The sequence below is a fragment of the Hemiscyllium ocellatum genome, chromosome 6 (assembly GCF_020745735.1).
Source record: "Hemiscyllium ocellatum isolate sHemOce1 chromosome 6, sHemOce1.pat.X.cur, whole genome shotgun sequence".
Lineage (NCBI taxonomy): Eukaryota > Metazoa > Chordata > Chondrichthyes > Orectolobiformes > Hemiscylliidae > Hemiscyllium > Hemiscyllium ocellatum.
Window position 1 is genome coordinate 100,809,644 of NC_083406.1, and position 22,269 is coordinate 100,831,912.

Sequence of the window (22,269 nt, forward strand, 5' to 3'; positions counted from 1 at the left end):
AGAACACCCGCGCCAATCAATCCCATTGCCACGTGGTCAAGCATTTCAACTCCCCCTCCCACTCTGCAGAGGACATGCAGCTCCTGGGCGTCCTCCATCGCCACTTCCTCATCACCCAACGCCTGGAGGAAGAATGCCTCATCTTCTGCCTCGGGACCCTTCAACCTCAGGGCATCAATGTGGACTTCCCCAGTTTCCTCATTTCCCCTCCCCTCACCTTACCCCAGTTCCAACCTTCCAGCTCAGCCCCATCCAATGACCTGTCCCACCTGTCAATCTTCCTTCCCACTATGCGCTCCACCCTCCTCTCCGACCTGTCACCTTCACCCCACCTCCATCCACCAATTGCACTCTCAGTTACCTTCTCCCCAACCATACCTCCCTCCCATTTATCTCTCCACCCCCGAGGCTCCCAGCCTCATTCCTGATGAAAGGCACCTGCCCAAAACGTAGATTCTTCAGCTCCTCGGATGCTGCATGACCTGCTGTGCTTTTTCAGCACTACACACTCTTAACTTGGTACTATTACAACTGAGCAAAACATATGGAATGGAAAGGAAACTTTGATTGTACACTGATGTTTCCACCACCCTTGCCTGGATTGCTGATGCCAAAAACTCAGGCCAGAAACTGCTAGCTCAGTACAAGCAATTACATTTATTTCGGTATTTTAATTCCTCTAATTAAGCAGAGTGAACCTATGAGAAACATTTGCATTTTAAGGGCTTGCAAAGTTTCTCACAGTTGTAGTCAGTTAAAATCGGAACGGGCATAAACTCAAAACAAACTTCTTGGAAAACTGATCAAATTTGTTGTCTGGATTGACTGAAAACAACGTTAAGCTCAATATAAACAAGCAAAGGGTGTCTCAAATCTGCATAGAATTAGATATTTGGATGTTAATATATTTGAATGCTCAACTGAAGAATGCAGCAGAATTGGTCAAATGTCATGACATTTGCTGGATTCTTTCAATTGTTTAAATTTCAGCAACATTGTCAAATCAAGCACAGAAGTAAGCTTAAAAAAATTAGGTATAATAATTAAAGGAAAGTCCTGTAATGAGTGGTTAAAATAATAAAACTGTTCCATTGTTACAGAAGCTATTGAATGAATCTCAACTGTATGATTCAGAAAAAGAAAGGTTAATTATTTCACATCAATTAGCAGTGAACAAGTACAGAAAAACTAATGATATAAAATTTGTGTTCTCGTCTAAAGATCTGATTAAGAAACATCCTCACCAATTTTGCACTTTTTTTTCCTAATGTCATTAACAACGTACTTAAAATTCTACAGCTAACAGGTACCATTGTGGTATCTTGCCACATTGGTCTTTCGTTTTATATGAGCCATAGCTTTGTTTTTTCTGCTTTGCTGTAACCAAGAAATATGAAGGATTTCAAAAACCAAATTATGTTGATTTTTTTTCTTTACTCTATGCACAGAATTGTGTGAAAATTTGCAGAAATTGGCCCTCAGATTTATGTGGGAAATAGTTGAACTATTCTGTCTTCGGCCTATATTGGCATCATTTGCATTACAACTACAGAACTCTTAGGAAGCAGTTTTGGTTGGCACAGTTGCAAAACAGAAATTCATGGACAAGGTCATTCTAACTGCAAAGTGCAGTGTTTTGTGCTGGGTCTAATTCTGGAATCCTACATCAGCATCACCGCAAAGCAAGCTGCTTCACACTAGTCTATTATCATCATACTTCCAATCTATATTCCTCAGTTATTGAGGTTATTTCAGTAGCATTTTTGAGTGAAAATATATTCATATTAATCATACTTCAAATCATTGTATTTTCAGGGTTTGGTGCTACATATTTTAAGTATTAAAATGAATGTGAAAGTGAATGATGAATTTTTCTGTTAAAACATTCATTTCAAGATAAAGCAGGCTAGAAAATGAAATGATTTCAGCTAAGTAATTAAGTGCAACTTATTCAAAACATGTCAAGAACACAGGAAGTATCCATAATTGGAAAAGTTTTTATTCAGATTCATAGAGTCAGAGGTTTACAGCATCGAAAGTGGCCATTCTGTCCCTGAAGTCTGCACCTGTCAAAAACAATCACCTAATTATTCTGATCCCATTTCCCAGCACCTGGTCCATATCCTTTTATGCCTTAGCATCACTAGAGTACACCTGCACACTACTTAAATTATGTGAGGATTTCCACCTCTGCCACCTTTACAAGCAGTGAATTCCAGAATCTCACTACCCACTGAGTCAAAAAAAAGTTTTCCTCACATTCCCTCTAAATGTCCTGCCACTTATTTTAAATCTTTGCACCCCCCGACCCCCACCGGGTCAATGATCCCTCGGCCAAGGGGAACAGGTTCTTCTATCTTGTCTAGGTCCCTCACCATTCTACAAAAACCTCATTCATGTTCCTACTGAGTCTCCTCTGTCCCAAGGAAAGCAACCCCAGTCTATGTAATTGCTCTTCATAACTAAAACTATCTAGCCCAGGCAACATCCTGGTAAATCTCAACAGCATGATCTGTAATGCAATCATGTCCCTCCAAAGTGTTAATTCCAGAACTGCACACACCTCTCTAGCTGTGACGTAACCAATGTTTTAATCAGTTCCAACATCATCTGTCTGCTCTTAAATTCTTGTGCCTCATCTAATATTGGCAAGTGTCCAAATGCTGCCTTAACCATTTTATCCACCTGTTCTGCTATCTAAAGGGATTATATTTATTAGATTCCCTACAGTATGGAAACAGGCCCTTCGGCCCACCAAGTCCATACTGATCTTCTGAAGAGTAACCCATCCAGACCCATTCCCCCTTAACTATTTCACCTAACGCTATGGGCAATTTAGCATGGCCAATTCACCTGACCCGCACATCTTTTGGATTATGGGAGGAAACCGTAACACCCGGCAAAAACCCATGCAGACACCGGGAGAATGTGCAAACTCCACGCAGATAGTCGCCCGAGGTGGGAATCAAACACGGGTCCCTGATGCTGTGAGGCAGTAATGCTAACCACTGAGCCACCATGCCACCCATGCACGATTACATGCACACCAAGGTCCCTCTGTTCCTCAGTGCTTCCCAAAATCCTCCCGATCCTTATGTATTCCCTTGTTGTGTTTGTCCTGCCTAAACACATCACCTAACACTTACTGAATTGAATTTAATTTGCCACTGATGAGCCAATCTGACCAGCTGGTCTATATGCTTCTGTAATCTAAGGCTATTCTCCTTATCACCCCAACAATTTTTGTTTCATAACCATGTTTAAAAATATATTCAACCTGAGGAAGTCCTATCTAGAGAAAACTAGCTGTTAATTTACACCACTTGTGAATTGACATATATGGTTACTGTTTATCCTGTTTGCTTATTGTAGGCTAACCAACCAGATGAGCTCACAATTGAAGAACATGAATTCTTGGAAGTAATTGAAGATGGTGACATGGAAGACTGGGTGAAGGTTTGCATTGCATTTCATGTGCTATTCTCCAAGTTTCTATTACTGAACGCAAGTGTCAACTATCAATCAGAACTTGTGGCTTCAAGTTTCACTCGAGACTTGAGTACCAAAAACCAGGCTGATAATGCATTATAGCACTGACGAACTTCACTGCCTGTGTCTCGCTGTCTTGCGCGCGCTATCTGGCTCAGGCTCTGGCTCTCGTGCTGTCTCTGGCTCAGGCTCTCACACTCCCTCTCACAGGTGGGCATAAACGATCTGGCACTAATTTGTAAAAGAGCAAGTGCATCATCCCTGTTAGCTTGGCCTTTGAATTAAAAACATTTTAATATATTTTAAAAGACCTAGTAATTCAAAGTTTATAAATCAAATAATTTATCGCAATCTTATCATTGTTCCCTTTTGAAAATAATTGAAAGCTAGAATAGTTCACGAGTAGCATTTTAGCCCCGCAGATCAGATCCTGGAAAAATTGCCCTGGGATTGCCCTCGGATTTTCATTTCAATTGGCGAGGATTCTTGGGTCATGGTCTGGGCAACTGTTAAGTGAGAGCAGGGCTTTTTAATTGTGAATACAGGCTAGGTGCATGACCTGCCTCAGTTCACTGTTATATAAAACAGTTTAATAATTTAAAAAACAGGAATCACGCCCCCAGCCCACACCTTTCACAGCCCCTCCCTCCTACATACTGCTAAAGCTCTATCCATGCCACCTCATATTCTCCATGCTACCTTATGTCCCTGTATCTATCCTATGGTCCCTAATATGACCTATGTCACTCTATGTCCCTCTACCCACCTACATGGACTCTCATGCTCTCACTACATCCTAGGCTCCACATACCACTGGCCCTCTATAAGTTATTTGACAATTTATGCCAATCCCTCCATCCTACTCTCCATTATTAGGTCCTCCCCCTCTTCCAGCCCCATTTCAATTCCAGCTCATCTAGATTCTACCATAGGCAGACATCAGGAGCCATGTTGACATAAAGTGGTGTGTTTATTCTTCAGCTGTTCAAATGCTTATGTTCCTTTTAAGCACATTCTGCTCTACATTTTGTAATTTAAAAGATTTATCCTCTCTGGCATGGCTAGAATATGGACCTTTTTTTTGTGAGCACTTATTTTTTAGTGTTAATTATTGCACGGCAGGGGACTTCTCAGTGTTGAAAATGACCGCTTTTGAAGTCAATGTCACTCAAGTTCATTGTACATCATTGCTTAATTTCACTAAAACTTTAAAATCACATCTTGGTTAAAACAGGTTTTTAAGAGTTAATTTATTTTTCATGAGAATGTGCTTGGATGTGGTTTAGAGTCTTCCCAACTGTTCATTTTTGTAGGGGAAAATGCTCAAGAATAGCATTTATTTCTATTGTTGGTATACTATTTGTATGTTTTCTGTCATTTAAAGGCAAGGAATAAGGCAGCTCAAGTAGGATATGTACCAGAGAAGTACCTGCAGTTTCCAACTTCCAATAGTCTAATCAGTATGTTGCAAACTCTGGGTTCCTTGGATGCAAGATCTCATTCCTCCAGCAACTCTACAGAGCCTGATCTGGTAACTGGTGGCATTAATGGAGATTCCAATGGTAGGCCTTTTTTTCAATTTCATTGTAACCTTTTTTCCACAGATATATGGGCCATTTTTCCGGTTGTTTGTCTAGCTGACTTCAGGATGAAATTTGTCCAATTAGTGGAAAAATGTTCAAAATGAATGTCTTTGAAAAAAGTGTAAATTTAATTTTGGTTCTAATGTTGACATAATGAAATACAAGAAACCTGGCAAAATGGAATTTTTAAAATAAGATGTTGTCACCTTGTCTCTGGTTAGAATGCTCCCAGAGCAAATTTGAAGATCTGTTTTATTTTGGAGCATCAAATTTACAAAAGTATATGCTGGTTCAGGAGACTTTACAGCAGTGCTGAATTAGAATTTCAGGTCTTGGACAGTAAACAATAAGATTGAATTTTTATAAACCAAATTGTTGTAGTATATTGCTTCCTCTCTTATACCACACGATGTGACGCAAATTTATGTTATGATTTTCTTTGTAAGTACATAAAGTGTACAATAAAGTGACAAGATTCTGTGGTTTTGAACAAATAAAAATATATTTTATTAAACAGAGATGGAAAAGTGCAGCAATCTACCGTATACCATATTGTAACATCCAGAATTAATATGAACTAAGTGGCAAATTGTGGGAAAGTTCCCTTTTAAATATGTTCAAAACAGATCCCATGAATTCCCCATATATTGAACATAGGTATAGGCCCTTCGGCCCTCAATGTTGTGCCAACCTTTTATCCTATTCTAAGTTGAACTAACCTACATACCCTTCAACTTACGATCACCCATGTCTGTTTCCAAGAATTGCTTAAATGTCCTTAATGTATCTGACTCTACTACTACTGCTGACAGTACATTCTATGTACCCACCACACACTATGTAAAGAAGCTATCTCTGACATACCCCCTAAACCTTCTTTCAATCACCTCAAAATTATCCCCCCTTATGATAGCTATTTCTGCCCTGGGAAAAAAATCTCTGGCTATTCATTCTATCTATGCCTCGCACCATCTTATACATCTCTATCAAGCCACTTCTCATTCTTCTTCACTCCAATGAGAAAAGCCCTCGTTCTCTCAACCTTTCTTCATAAGACATGCCCTCCAGTCTAGTCAGCATCCTGGTAAACCTGCACCCTCTGTAAAGCTTCTACATCCTTCCTATAATGAGGCGAACAGAACTGACAACAGTATTCCAAATGTGGTCTGACCAGGGCTTTATAGAGCTGCAGCATAATCTTACTGCTCTTAAACGCAATCCCCCTGCTGATGAAAGCCAACACGTCATACGCCTTCTTACAACCCTATCAACTGGGGTGGCAACTTTGAGGGATCTATGGATGTGGGCCCCAAGATCCATTTGTTCCTCCACATTGCCAAGAATCCTGCCTTCAACCCTGTAATCAGCATTCAAATTTAACCTTCCAAAATGAATAACTTCACACTTTACCAGATTGAACTCCATCTGCCATTTATCAGCCCAGCTCTGCGTCCTGTCAATGTACAGTTGCAACCTACAACAGCCCTCCACACTATCCACAACTCCTCCAACCTTCGTGTCATCGGCAAACTTAGTAACCCACCTGTCCACTTCCTCTTCCAAGTCATTTATAAAATTCACAAAGAGCAGAGGTCCCAGAACAGACCCCTGTGGAACACCACTGTCACCGAACTCCAGACTGAATACTTTCCATCTACTACCACTGTCTGTCTTCTATGGGCCAGCCAAATTTCCCTGTATCCCATGCCTCCTTTCTTTCTGAATGAGCTACCATGGGGAACCTTATCAAACACCTTGCTAAAATTCATGTACACCACATCCATTGCTCTATCTTCATCAATGTGTTTTGTCATATCCTCAAAAAATTCAATAAGGCTTGAGAGGCATGACCCTGCCCTTCACAAACCCATGCTGACTATTTCTAATCAAGCTATGATTTTTCAAATAATCATAAATCCTGTGCCTCAGAATCCTCTCCAATAATTTGCCCACCACTGATGTAAGACTGACTGGTCTGTAATTCCCAGGGCTATACCTATTTGCTTTCTTGAACAAGGGAATAACATTTGCCACCCTCCAATTGTCTGGTACCACTACAGTGGACAGTGAGGATGCAAAGATCATCACCAAAGGTGCAGCAATCTCTTCACTCGCTTCCCGTAGTAACCTTGGGTATATCCTGTCTGGGAAAAAGTGAGGACTGCAGATGCTGGAGATCAGTGCTGAAAATGTGTTGCTGGAAAAGCGCAGCAGGTCAGGCAGCATCTAAGGAGCAAGAGAATCAATGTTTCGGGCATGAGCCCTTCTTCAGGAAGGGTTCATGCCCGAAACGTTGATTCTCCTGCTCCTTGGATGCTGCCTGACCTGCTGCGCTTTTCCAGCAACACATTTTCAGCTCTATATCCTGTCTGGCCCAGGGGACTTAGCTATTCTCATTTCCAGCACATCCTCCTTAAAATCAACCTGCTTGAGCAGATCAACGTATTTCATGCTATTCTCACAAATGATAAGATTCAGTGAATACTAAAGCAAAGTTTTCATGAAGGACCTGCCCTACCTCCTCTGACGCCAGGCACAAATTCCCTCCACTGTCCTCACTCTGACCATCCTTTTGTTCCTCACATAAGTGTAGAATGCCTTGGGGTTTTCCTTAATCCTGCCCCCTTATAGCTTTCTTAAATCCAATCTTCAGTTCCTTCCTGGCATTGGTAATGCTTTGATCATCCAATCTAATCAAAACTTTCCAATTTCTTCTCTGTCAAAGCCATGGAACTTGCTCAAATGCTGCTCTATCATTTAACAGTCTTAACAACTGCTCATGTTCTGAAGTTCACAGTCCTAATTACACTTCCCTAGATTCTGGAAACTTCACTCCAGAACCATCTCACAGGCACAGTTTCAGCTCATCTGCAGACAGCTAGCTTCACCATGCTGGTACTGCCCTGTATTGTTCTGAACTCTCATCTTGCTCAGCTGCATAGTGTATGTACTGCTTCTGAGCTTTCTTCACCTTTGTTCTCAGCTACACTGAACTATTAAAGAGACATGGCTTGTTCGCAGCAGCCCCACCCCCCAAAAGCTAGCAACCTTCTCCTCTGCCTCTGACCAGCACATTAAACTGGTGTTCAGTAACACTTGAACTTTTCTGAGTGAACTATTGAAATTCTGGCAACAATCCTGCTCTCCACACCTCCTCCCACCCCCCATCCCCCTCATTAGGCAAGATTGAATTTAGCAACCAAGCAATCAAATTGGTACAACAACAAAAATCAAGACTTATTGGTAAGACTCTTTGTGGTACTCATCAATATGTACCAGGAAGATCCCAAGTTTGATCTTGTCTGTGCTGGGTTAACATTTTTCAAAATTATTGCCCTATTTATGAACAAATTAGAGGAGTTGAAGGGAAGTGAAGGGATACGCTAATGGTACAAGTACGTGGAATTAGGATAACTGTTCATGTAAGGGCTAAAGTCAGCATGGATTAGTTGGCATGGATAGTGTATTTTCTGTGAAAATCTTTGTCGTCATAATTACTACTTGGCAGCCCATCTTCCCCAGCAGCCCCAATTAAAGGGTTTTTTGAAAAATGTGTATTTATGGGCATTAACAGATGACAGGTTTCAATGTTTCCTTTGATTGATAGTCTTATGACTTCCACTACCTAATCTTATTTATGAAGAGCCAAGCATCACAAGCAACTGAGTTATGTGGAGCTGTCCCTCAGCATGGAGGAGTAGAGAAGGATTTTCAATCTCAACCTTGATAATTTCAATTCGGGCAGCATTTGCAGGTTGGTTCAGGGATTACAGGGTCAGGTGGTAGTGGGTTGCAACCGAGAACAAGTATTTCACGACACTTGCTTTGGAAAAAATGCTTCATGATTTCACTCCTGAATGGCTGGTTCTAAATTTAAAATTCTAATCATTTTTTCTCGTTCTTGATTATCCATAAGATGAAATAGTTCTTTTGTTTTTACCATAGCAAATCCCTTTACCATTTTAAATAAAATTAGTAAGATTATGTCTTAATTTACCAAAACTCAAAAGAATGCAAGCCAATTAAATGCAACTTGAAATCCCACTCCAACATTATTCTGATGAATTTATGTCCCCTCCAACCCAGTAAATCCTTCCTGAAGTGCACTTCCCAAACTAAATGCAGTACACCAGATGAAGTCTGATTGAGACTATCTAGAATGATGCATAACTTCTACTATTTTATATTTCAGCTTTTTGAGAAAAAGTCCAATATAGTTGTGGATATGGTTGTGAAGTGACTGATGTCGCCCAAAGAACAGTACTTATTGTCCAAAGAATAAAAGTTTTAAGTCACATTGCAGTGATTTCAAAATTTAGATCTAGAAATTAAAAGTCACTGAGAAGCTTTCAGACCAACCTGTTCACTAATCAAAAGAAAATGCTAAAAGCAACTTAATTTGCTAGACCCAGACCAGCACAATTGAATTTTACCCAGTTAAATCAAAACCACTAAGTGTGGTTTAAGATATGCCCTAATCTTCTCAATACAAATAGAAATAGGCAATGTGTCAGTCTTGCTGGTGACATCATTCTATTTTAAATATAATAGCAGTGCACTAATGTTCAATGATTAATATGCATGGACACACAAATACCTTTGCTTCTTACCATTCTGCAAATTTCCAGTTTATTTTGGATTTAATATCTTCCCATGGATTTAACCCTTATCTCACACAGACTTGCTCTCTCAATTAATTTTTCTGTTTCGTCATTGCAGTGTTTCCTAGCTTGGTGTAATCCACAAATTTTAGTCTACAACTTACCATATATGAATGAAAAGCTAAAGCCCCAGTACAAATCCTGGAGAAACACCAATGGGTGCATCCTGAAAATCAAAGTCCATTCCCTTATCGTTGAGGTGTTGCTTGCCTGTCAACCAGTTACTGTTTTCTTCATCTTGCCATTGGACACAAATTGAAATTAGCAGCTGTAATTAGGTTTGGTTTAACTTAGTTAAGATTCTCAGTAATAACAAGAATATTTGTTTCCCATTCAGTTTGTTTTGTGAAGGCACTTTACGATTATGAGGGGCAGACTGCAGATGAACTTTCATTCCCTGAGGGAGCTATCATTAGGATACTAAACAAAGAAAACCAAGAGGACGATGGCTTTTGGGAGGGTGAGCTTAATGGCAGCGTTGGTGTCTTTCCTTCTGTGTTAGTGGAGGAACTGGCAGGATCTGAGAATGGCGACTCTCAATGGACTGGAGACACGCAGGTATGTACGAATTTAACACCTAGGAAAATTTCTAAACGTTGTTTTAAGAGTGATGTTACAGGCAGAGAAATTTCCAAACATCAACATAATTGAAATACATGGAGCCACAGCATAATGAGGGATTGTCATTTCTAAAGCAATACTATCTGTCATGTCTGTTTTCACTATAAGTTTTTCTCTTTTCAACAAACATGATACCATCAGATACAGCTGACCAAATTTTTACATTGTAGCATTTTCTGTCAAAGGTAGAAGTTTTCACTTGTGATTTGTATTACCCAGAAGAAACTAACATGAAATTTTGTGAATAAACCAACCATTTGATTCATGTGAGTAGAATTAATCTTTCTGTGGAGAGATTTGATTTTCCTGTGTGCAGAAAGGACAGATCTTTGATGTGGTAAACATTCCAAGAAGGTTCATAAAGGAACAAAAAAGCTGAAATTGAACAGTTTGAAATATGGGAGAGGAGAATTTTTTACTTAGAATTCTAAGACTGCAGCATTATTGTTTGAAGCTGTAGTCATGTCAACCTTCAAGATTTAATCAGAATGAAGTAATATTTGTGGAAGGGATCTACGAAAAACTGCATGCTGTGTACTGCTTTGATGTTCAACAAAAATTAACACTTTTTTTTCAGCCATTCAGTTTGAAATATAAAATCAAAAATCTCAGCGTTTATGACAGTGACAAAGTTTTATTTGGATAGAAAGTGGTATAACACAAAAATTTAAACATTTTGTATTCCAGTTATCATACCTCGCCATATCACAAAGTATTTTGCATATTATCACCAGTAATTTCAAGTTATATTTTCAGTTTTGTTTTAAATACATGTTTGTTATATTTGATTATTTACTCTTTTGATTCTTCTCCCTAACAATATCTTTTACATTTTTGAAAAAAAATATTAAAATGTCTTGCTAGGACTATGGGTGTGCCACTTTGCATGCCTATTCTTAAACTAAATGTACATTAACGCCTTATTTCATTATGGTGATAAAAATCTTGTATCGTAAGCTGCAAACTCTCCCAAAGGTACAGCCCAACAGTTTTAATTATTTGTTTTTTTGGTGAGCTTTGCACATAGAAAGGCCTAAAAAGCTGCGGAAATGCAGAATAGAAGGAAATAACATGGTCCTTCCTTCCTCTCCATTAATTTGTTTATGGAACAATGCAGTATTCACAGTCAGTGTTCAGACATATGTAGCTGATTCTGTTGAAACATCAGCTGAGTCCTAATCAGAGTTTAATCAGGCTGAAAAATTGGATGCAAGGTCATACAGGCTTTTTCTTTGTTCAAAGCAACTAAGGTGGTCCTTAAAGTCTGCTTCCACGGTTCTTATGGAAATGAAGAGCGCCATAACATTTTAGCATTTTCTACCTCTGTGTTGTTTAACCACATGCTGTAGTTCTCCAGATCTAGGTGACTAAAATTCTTTAAATTAGGATTTTGTTCTTATTACTCTGCCATGAATCTTCTCAAGGCTATTGTGTGGTTCAAGGTAAATGTTGCAAAATTCCACCATCTTCAAGCTTGAGGAGGGAGTCCAAGCAAAGTTTGAACTGTAAGCATGTTAAGTGACTGTGTCTGTGTGTTTGGCAACCCTCTTGAGTTGAACATTTAGATACTTAAATACAGTAAGCTGTGGCAACTATTATCAAGGGATAATCTAGAAAGATAAATTAGTCAATTTATAGTTTACTTGGAAATGAGAGAGAAATTAAGCTAGTTAGCTCATGTAATTGGAAAGTTAAAAGAATTATTAAATATATAAGGATAAATTATGCCATATTGATTTGTACCAACATGTGAGGAGATAAAGGAACAGATTCATAAGTATATAGTCATAATCATAGAGATGTATAGCACAGAAACAGACCCTTCGGTCCAACTCGTCCATGCCAACCAGATACCCCAACCCAATCTAGTCCCACCTGTCAGCACCTGGCCCATATCCCTCCAAACCCTTCCTATTCATATACCCATCCAGATGCCTTTCAACTGTTGCAATTGTACTGGCCTCCACCTTCCTCTGGCATCTCATTCCATACACACAGCACCCTCTGTGCGAAACAGTTGTGGTCAGTCAGAAGCACTTAGTGTCTTAGCACAGCTAGCTGGATGGTTCATTTGTGATAGAGTGACGCTAACAGTGTGGGTTCAGTTCCTGTATTGGCTGAGATCATAATAAAGGTCTCACCTTTTCAGACTTATTCTTTGCCTGGCTTGGTGAAATATGGTGACCTTCAGGTTAAACCACCAGGTCATCTCTCTCTCATGAAGGAGTTGTAGGCGGCACGGTGGCGCAGTGGTTAGCACTGCAGCCTCACAGCACCTGAGACCCGGGTTCAGTTCCCAACTCAGGCGACTGACTGTGTGGAGTTTGCACGTTCTCCCCGTGTCTGCGTGGGTTTCCTCCGGGTGCTCCAATTTCCTCCCACAGTCCAAAGATGTGCGGGTCAGGTGAATTGGCCATGCTAAATTGCCCGTAGTGTTAGGTAAGGGGTAAATGTAGGGGTATGGGTGGGTTGCGCTTCAGCGGGTCAGTGTGGACTTGTTGGGCCGAAGGGCCTGTTTCCACACTAAGTAATCTAATCTAATCTAATCATAACCACACACACACAACACACACACACACACACACACACACACACACACACACACACACACACACACACACACACACACACACAGCATACATATACACATGGTCAGCTAAAGCTGGAAAGAATAATTCCAGTAATCTCAGGATAAACATAACACCAAGTAGTTTGATCATGGGGGTTTTTGGTTGTTAGGGATAGTTACAATTAATGTTGGCATCATAATGATCTCTTTCAACATGATGAGATCTATTGACTACAAGCTGGTCCTCACTAACAGTCATCTGGTAGCAAATATAAGCATAGAGTAAGGATGTTGCATTTGGAAACCTCTTTAGTTTAGCTAGAACTGCTGAGTTGATAATCCATCTCTGCCTCTTCCTGAGGTTGCCATTATCAGAAATGGTCTTTTTAGCCAGTTTAATTCTATCCAAGTCATATCAAGAAACAGCTGAAGGGGCTGGATACTGCAGAGGCTGTGGGACTTGACACCATGCTGGCAATGGTATTTAAGACATTTGCTCAGAACAGGCTGTGATCCTAGCCAAACTGTTGCAGTACAGTTACAACACTGACATCTACCTGGCAATAAGGGAACTTGACCAAGTATGCCTTATCTACAAACAGCAAGACAAATCCAAACTGGCCAATTATTCACCTCATCGGTCAACTTTCACTCTTCAGCAGTGTGATGCAAGTTATTGTTGACAGTGCTATTAAGCAGTATTTAAGAATAATCTGCCCACTGCTTGTTTTGATATCTACCAGGTCCACTCAACTGCTGACCTCAGTGGAGCAGTGGTCCAAGCATGAAGAGCTCAACTTAAGTGGGGAAGTGAGGGTGGCTATACTTGATATCAAGTCAACATTTTACCAAATGTGCCACCAAAGAGCCCTATCAAAACTGGAGTCAAGGAAAATTGGTGGGGAATACTTTCAGATGGTTAAGCCATACCTAGCAAAAAGCAAGATGCTTTCCATTGGAGGGCAATAATTTAGAAACAAAGCAACGTTCCAAGAGTTCCCCAAGGTAGTGTCCTAGGCAAAACCTATTCTGCTTCATCAATTACCTTCCCTCCATCATAAAGTTCACTATACACAATGTACAAATGTTTGTAGTTTATCAGGTACTGAAGCAGACCATGTCCAACGGGAGCAAATTCTAAAAAAAAAATTAGGCTTGGGCTGAAAGTGTCAACTAACATTTGTGCCACACAAATGAAAAGCAGTTCCATCTAAAACCTGAGTCAATGGAATTGCTAGTGCTAAATCCTCCACCACAACATCCTGGGAGTTATCATTGGCCAGAAACTGAAATAGATCAACCAGATAACTGTCTCTGAAAGGGCAAATAAGAGACTAGGAGTTCTGTACGAATAACTCCCCTCCTGACACCTCAAAGCTTGCCCACCTTTTACAAGGCACAAGTTGGGAGTGTGATTAAGTACTCTCTATTTGCTGGATGTATTCAGCTCCAATTAAAGTCATGTGTTTGACAGCATCCAGGAAAATGTAGCCAGCTTGATTGGTGTTCCATCCAACCCCTTCAATATTCACTCCCTCCACCAGTTACAGTGGATGTAGTGTATACCATCTACAAGATGCACTGCAACAATTCATCCAGCCTGTTCAGACTGTGCATTGTAACCCATGACTATGTCTACATAAGGAATGCAGATATATGTGAATATGATCACATACAAGTTCACTTCCAAGCCAGCCACCTTCCTGACTTGGAGATAAGTAGCAGATGGAGTTTAATTTGGATAGATGTGAGATATTGAATTTTGGTAATACAAACAAGGACAGGACTTATAAAATTAATGGTGGTACTTGGGGAGTGTCGTAGGATAGCGAGATCTAGCGGTTCAGGTACATAATTCTATGAAATTTGCATCACAGGCAGCTGATTAAGAAGGTGTTAAGCATGCTTGCCTTCATTGCTCAGACCATTGAGTATAAGGATTGGGACATCATTTGAACATCAGGATGTTGGTTAAGTCTCTTCTGGAGTACTGTGTACAGTTCTGGTCGCCCTATTACAGTAAGGGTATTATTTATACTGGAGAGTGCTCAGAAAAGATTTACCAGGATGTTGCCAGGAATGGAGGGTTTCAGATTTTAAAATGGACTGGAAAGACTGAGACTTTTTTCACTGGAGCATATGATGTTGAGGGGTGACCTTATAGAGGATTATAAAATCATGAGCAGCATAGACAAGATGAATAGCAAAGGTCTTTTCCCTAGGATGGGGTTTTCAAGACGAGGGGGCATATTTTTAAGGTGAGAGGAGTAAGACTTAACAAGGACATGAGGGGCAACTTTTTTATACAGAGTGGTTTGTGTGTGGAATGAACTGCCAGAGGAATTGGTAGATGCAGGTACAGTTACAACGTTTAATAGATATTTGGATAAATTCATGAATAGAAAATGATTGGAGAGATTTGGACAAGCGCAGGCATGCAGGACTAGTTTAGTTTGGGAAATGGAAATTGGACAATTTGGACCGATGGGTCTGTTTCTATGCTGTATGGTCAAACTGCTGGAGCTCTCAAACCCCACAGACTGCAACAGTTCAAGAAGCTGCTCACCACCATATCCATATGAGTTAGGGATGCGTGATAAGTATTGGTCCAGCTGGTAAAGTCTACACTCCTGAATGAATGAAACAAGGTTCAGAAGAAACTGTTTTTTTTTTACTTGGAGAATGATTGGAATCTAGCACTCATTGCTGCAAGCAGTAGTTGAATAAAATTGTATAGGTACATTTAATAAAGAAAGCAGTCATGGGTTAGATAAGATACAATGGAAGGGGGCTCGAGTGAAGCAATGTGGTTGGACCGTTGGCCTGTTTCTGTGCTTTATATTCTGTTTATTCTATGATTTTTGACTTGCTTAATGAGGAATAGAGCAAGTTGAGGCTCACTGCTGGAGAAAATCAAATTCAACACATCTATTGGAATAGATGCACGTGGCTAAACGGGGAGGGGTTAAAAAGTGAGGAGAATATTTTTAAGAGGGGAGAAGAAAGGAAAGACTGAAGCATTGACTGAGATATTTCTATAGAAGGTGCAGTGGTGCCAAAACATTGAGAGAACTGTATAAAAGAATGAGTCCAAATAATTGAAACTCCAAATTAAATAGTTGGTCTGTCAAGGCGTAAAGCATTTAAAGTAAAATTGTCGGGTTAAGTATTAGTAATTATATGGAGGAATCTAATAATCTAACAGAGATAGGAAAATAGGAATGGGAGGAGGGCATTTAGTTTGATCACAGCTGATCTATATCATCTGTATCTGTTTTAATTTTGTAACCCATACTATCCTTGCCTGAAGATCAAGCAATCTCAATTTTGAAACTCTCAATTAACCTAGTGTCAACAAGGGAGGGATTTTTTAAGGCTTTTACTACCTGATGTGAATACTTTCTGACATTACCACTTAAGGGCCTAGTTTTCATTTTAATGTTACCACCCTTGTTCTGGATCCAACCACGAGAGAAAATTAGATTCTATGTTATCAAATTCTTTCATCATAACCATTTTTATTTGATCACCCTTTAATCTTCTATACTCTAAGGGATGTAAGTCTAGTCTATGTAACCTGTCCTCCTAATTTGACCCTCTTAGTTCTGATATCATTCTAGTGAATCTACATTCCACCCTTCCTAGGTCAGTATTTCCTTCCTGAGCTGTAGTGCCCAGAGCTGAAAGCATTAATCCAGCTGCGACATAACATAACATAACATCTCTTTGTACTTCACCCCCTGTTGAAGTAAAGGCCAACATTCCATTAGAATGTTTACATAATTATTTTCGATAATTTCTATGCTCAAACCACTAAATCTCTTTACTCATCTGTAGTTCATAGTTCCATTTGACAAGCCTGCATCCTTGCTGATCCTGGTTACAACACCTTCGAAAGGATATGGAGAGGGAAACGGGGGGGTAGGTGGCAGAATTTCAAAAGGATTTCACTACAGCATTAAGCCTTCACCAATTGCATAAAAATGGACTTTTTATGAATAGTGTTGAAAAGTAATGAAGAAAATCGTATAATTATATGCATCACAGGCCACAAAATAATGAAAAATATAGAAAGATAAAACAGACTTTAGCCCATTGAGTCTGCTGATTCATTTGCAGAGTAATCCGGATAGTCCTACTGCGTTGCTTTTGCCCACAGGTCAAGAATTTTTTTATCTCCTTAAAATATTTATCAAATCGCCTTTCAAGGCCATTGTATCCACAGACTATCAGAAACTGCATTCCTCTGTCTCCTTTGTGTTGACTCTTCAGCCATTAAAAACATCTCTTTATACATTCCCTGTAAACCTTTCATAACATGAAACACATTTAACAAATCTCCTAGCTTCGGCAGAAAAGCAAAATACTGTAAAATAGAAAATGCTGGAAAGTTTCAAGTGATCAAGCAGCACCTACGGATAGGAAGTTTATATTTCAAATCAATGATGTCTCACCTTTGTCAGTTTTCAGCTATTTATCGTGGAAGTGAGCTGTACTGAGAGAAGAGGTTAGAGAAGTGCAGAACAGAAGTTTATTGTGAACAGGAGGGTAATTAGCAGAAATTCAGATGAATTAACCGTTGATCCCTGAACGCATCCAACTTTAGTTCTTGAAAGAAGTTTGGGGTGACAGCAGTGGCTCGAAGGTTTTGTTTCCATCCTGTTTAGATGCACAAATTATGTAATAACACTGGCCAACAGTGATGGAACGCCTCTGTTTGGAAAGAGTGAGCACCATTTGTGGGAAAACTTCACATTCATAGTCAAGATAAAATTAGTGTGTTTTAAGAAATAGCACAGCAGGTTAGGCAGCATCCAAGGAATAGGAAATTCGACGTTTCGGGCATAAGCCCTTCATCAGGAATGGATGAAGGGCTTATGCCCGAAACGTCGAATTTCCTATTCCTTGGATGCTGCCTAACCTGCTGTGCTTTAACCAGCAACACATTTTCAACTGTGATCTCCAGCATCTGCAGACCTCACTTTTTACCCTGTTTTAAGAAATACCTGAGTTAATTGAGGATAGCAAGTTAAATATATTTATCACACATTTAGCAGTGCTTTTAGAATTAAAGGGTAAAGAAAATACAACAAAAGGTATTTCATGCGATGCTGGACAAAAATATCAAGGTTTTAGCAATCAGTGTGGCAGACTGAAGTAGTCTTGGCAGTTGTGGCTAGGCTGAGCTGCATCTGTGCTCAAAACAGAATGCATATTTGTGCATTTCCTGAGGTGACAGATTGAATTTTTTTTTACCCTATTTCTAACCTTTTGGCCTTCCACAAGCTCTGTTTATGATATTTTAAATGAGCAGCTTGAATGCATTGCAGGCATTTTCACAAGCAGTCTCTTAGCAACCTCCCATTTTTCTTGATATGTGCCAGCTTTTTGACATGGGTCTTTATCTTCATTTGTCTTTCTGTTTCTAAATTATCTTTGTTCATACATTTTCCCTCTTCTCTACGTTGTTCTTCTGTTCAAATAAAGAATACTGGGATACAATCTAACAAAGGTATTTCTATTGCTGTAAAAAGACATTTTGTTGAAGCTTTCAAGACAATTGAAAGGAACACCAAACTAAACAGAAAGCAACTTTTTTACGTTGAGAGTGCAGATTGTGCAAGTGGATGCTGATACAGACATTCCCTTGGAGAAAATATTTTTAGTCTTAAATGTATACATTGGAATTCTTCATGTCCAATAAGGTTGGCCTTTTTGGCAACTTCTAAATACGACCTGAACAATGTGTTCGTTGTGCAAACTTGTTGTAATAGGGCACCTCAAAGCCATCCTGCGGGATAATGGCTACCCTGATCAAAACATTTCTTGTGTAATACTGAATCTCTTGAACAGACCTAAGACTGTCGCTTTTCGATCTGAAAAATGCTGTTTCATGCTGCTGTGCAGGAGCAATGCGATTGTTGTTCACCGTCAAAAGCATGGTGCCATTAAGTCGAAAGGATGTTCTGTCCATCACACAAATGAGTAATGTGTACGAGAATTTCAGTGCTGGTGTGATTCTAGGTTTGTAAGCCATATATCTCAATGATCAATCATATCAAACAGCATATCTGTTCACAACAAGCAAAATTCTGACTCAATCTGTGTAGTCTGTTGACAACTCTCAAATGTCCAACATTTGCTACATAATTCTGAGTGTGCATACAATTATGTTGACAATTTAGGATTGAGAATCTGACTCGCAGTGGCGCACTTTACTGGAAACTATTAAAACATAGGGCTCTGTTCTTTGCAAACAAAAAAACATGCAATGCACCTATTTCAATACAGCAAAATAGATGACAGCCATTCATAGGTTCCTTTCTCACAACAGTGTCTTGACTAATAAGAGTGAATATGCATGATTTCAAATTTGTAGCCTGACTGTAACTGTTACTGTTCATAAACTGGTGCATTGTCCATGGCATTGCCACTACCAATCAAAGTTTACTTACCAAACAATTAGCGAGCTTCTCCAATGCAGTATAAACATTGTTTCCCCCGTACTTGGATATTTTTTGTGAATTGTCCTGACGAGCACAATACAAAAGAACAGCACAGGAACAGGCCCTTTGACCCACCAAGCCTATGTCAATGCATGATGCCTTTCTAAACTAAATCTATTTTGCCTCTGTGCAGTCCATATCCCTCTATTTCTCACTTATTCATATATCTGTCAAGATGGTTCTTAAATGTTGCTGTTGTATCTGCTTCTACCACTTCCTTTGGTAGCACATTCCAGGTAATTACCATCCTCTGTGTTTAAAAAAAACTTGCTTCTCTCATCTCCTTTAAACTTCTTCCCCCCCCCCCCCCCTTTTAACTTAAATTTATGTCCACTAGAAATTGACATTTCTACCCTGGGAAAAAGACTGACCATCCATTCAATCCATGCCACTCATAATTTTGTGACTTCTACTAAGTCACGTCCTCAACCTCCGACATTCACATGAAAACAAAGTTTGCCGAATCTCTCCTCCGAGCAAATACTGTCCAAAATAGGAATTTCCTGGTAAATCTTTTCTGTACCACCTCTCAAGCCTTCACATCCTTTTGGTTGTGTGGTGACTGGAACTGTGCACAAAATTCCAAAAGCTGTAACAAAATGTTTCTTTTTTTCAGCGATACTCAAGTCTTTTGTGTTATCATTTGTCATGACTACTCATAGTTTTATTTCCAGAAAATTTATAAATTTACTTATCCATCAAGAAGTTATTTAAAAACATAAAAGCTTTGAATAGTATATGTTGTTTTCCAACTGGCAGGCAGTGACTAGTGGGGTAATGCAGAGATCAGTGTATAGACCCCAGCTATTCTTCATATAAATTATTTTGATGAAGGAACTAGATATAATATCTCCAAGTTTCCATTGTCACAAAGTTGGGTGGGCAGGTGAACTGTGGAGGGTGCAGATATGCCTCAGTGTGATTTGACAAGTTGAGTGAGTGGGAAAATGCATGGCAGATGAAATATAGCATGGATAAATGAGGGGTTATCCACTTTGGTAATAAACACAGGAAGGCAAATCATTATCTGAACAGCAATAGATTGGAAAAAAGGGAGATGAAACAAGATCTGAATATTCTTGCACAGCAGTTGTTGAAAGTAGGCATTCAAATGCAGAAGTCAGTGAGGAAGGCAATTTTAATTTGATTTATTATCGTCACAAGTACTGAGATACAGTGAAGAGTATTGTTTTGCTAATCAGATAAATCATACCTTATGTAAATACATCAGAGTAATGGAATAGAATGCAGAATATCATGTTACAGCTACAGAGAAAGATCAACTCTAACATGACAGAACCATTCTTAAGTCTGATAACAGCAGGGAGGTAGCTGTTCTTGAATCTTTTGGTATGTGTTTTCAACCTTTCGTATCTTCTTCATTTAAGAAACTGTAGACCACTATGACTCTATGCCTGATTAGAAGAGTGTGGAAAAGTGTATAACCAGCTGGGAAGGGTCTTTGATTATGTTGGTGAATTTCCTGAGGCAGCAGCAAGTGTATACAGTAAGTGTAGATGGTATAGCTGGCCTTCATAGCAAGAGGATTCAAATAAAGGAGGAGAGATGTCTTGCTGCAATTGTACAGGGACTTGGTGAGACCACATCTGGAGTATTGTTCAGTTTTAGTCTCCTTATCTGAGGAAGTATTTTCTGGCTATAGCGGGAGTCCAGTGAAGGTTTACCAGACTGATTGCTTGGATGGTAGGACTGACAGAGTTAGGAGAGACTACATCAGTTAGGATTATATTCACTGGAGTTTAGAAGAATGAGGGGGAATCACATAGAAACCTAGTTAATTCTAACAGGATTAGACAAAATAAATAGAGCAAGTGTTCACAATTTCTGGAGTTTCCAGAACCAGTGATCACAGTTTAAGGATATGGGGTAGGCTATTTATGACTGAGATTAGGAGAAATTTCTTCATCCAGACAATAGTGAACTTGTGGAGTTCTCTGCCACAGAAAGCGGTTGAGGCCAAACATTGAATGTTTTCAAGGAGGAGTTAGATATGGTTTTTGGAAATAAAGGGATCAAAGGGAATAGGGAAAATGCGGCGAAAGGGTACAGAGTTAGATGATCAATCACTATTATGTTGAATGAGGCAGCAGTTCAAAGGGCTGTATGGCTTCCTACTCCTATTTTTTGTTTTTACAGGATGAGTGATGATCAATTTCACAGGTAAGTTATGCGTTTACAAAATAAGTTGACCATGACACAGCTTGCCCGTGAATCTTTCAGCATCAGTATAGTATTTACAATTTATCAGAATCAAATTCTGGTTTTCATTAACTTGTGTAAATATATATGTTGTTGCTATTTGTGCTGTCCTTGAGGATGTGATGAAATTGCAGGCTTTTGTTGGTGAAAACAACTTGCAATAGCACTTTATCTGGATTAACAAATTCATTAAGGCTGGGGAATAAACAAAGACAATCAATACAGAAATGTTTGGACTGGTATGCATAATAATATGAGAAATTATCAGCTCCTCTCTCTTTTTAAGCAGGTATCTCCATCCTCAAGACCACAGGCCAGTCTTCCTTCATTACCATTGTATGATCAGCCACCTTCCAGCCCTTTCAGCAGTCCAGACAAGACAGGATCACAATCCTTCCCCAGATCACCTTCAGTAACAGGTAAAGTATGGAGACTCTGCCACAACGTAAGGCTAAAATCACCAGAGTCCTACTAGACCATAAAGTTATGCTCGGTTTATTAGAGAGAACCGACTAGTATTGATTTAACCTTGAGGGTCACCAAACCTCAGATGAGGGAAATGGTTGAGGAGAGTCCTTCATGGAAACCTCAGCCAGTGCAGGAGTTGAACCCACACTGTT

General features: G+C 39.5%; 1 protein-coding gene across 5 annotated transcripts in view; it reads left to right on the forward strand.

Moving 5' to 3' along the window:
- LOC132816508 (F-BAR and double SH3 domains protein 2-like) overlaps positions 1–22,269 on the forward strand; it is a 239,631-nt gene that overhangs the window by 201,130 nt on the left and 16,232 nt on the right. For 3 of the 5 annotated variants that reach the window (XM_060826190.1, XM_060826193.1, XM_060826192.1), the window contains 4 exons: positions 3,373–3,456; positions 4,874–5,051; positions 10,071–10,291; positions 21,936–22,068. In XM_060826190.1, the coding sequence (XP_060682173.1) occupies positions 3,373–3,456; positions 4,874–5,051; positions 10,071–10,291; positions 21,936–22,068 (616 nt within the window). The remainder of the gene's footprint in view (positions 1–3,372; positions 3,457–4,873; positions 5,052–10,070; positions 10,292–21,935; positions 22,069–22,269) is intronic. The other 2 variants (XM_060826191.1, XM_060826194.1) reach the window with 1 other exon arrangement.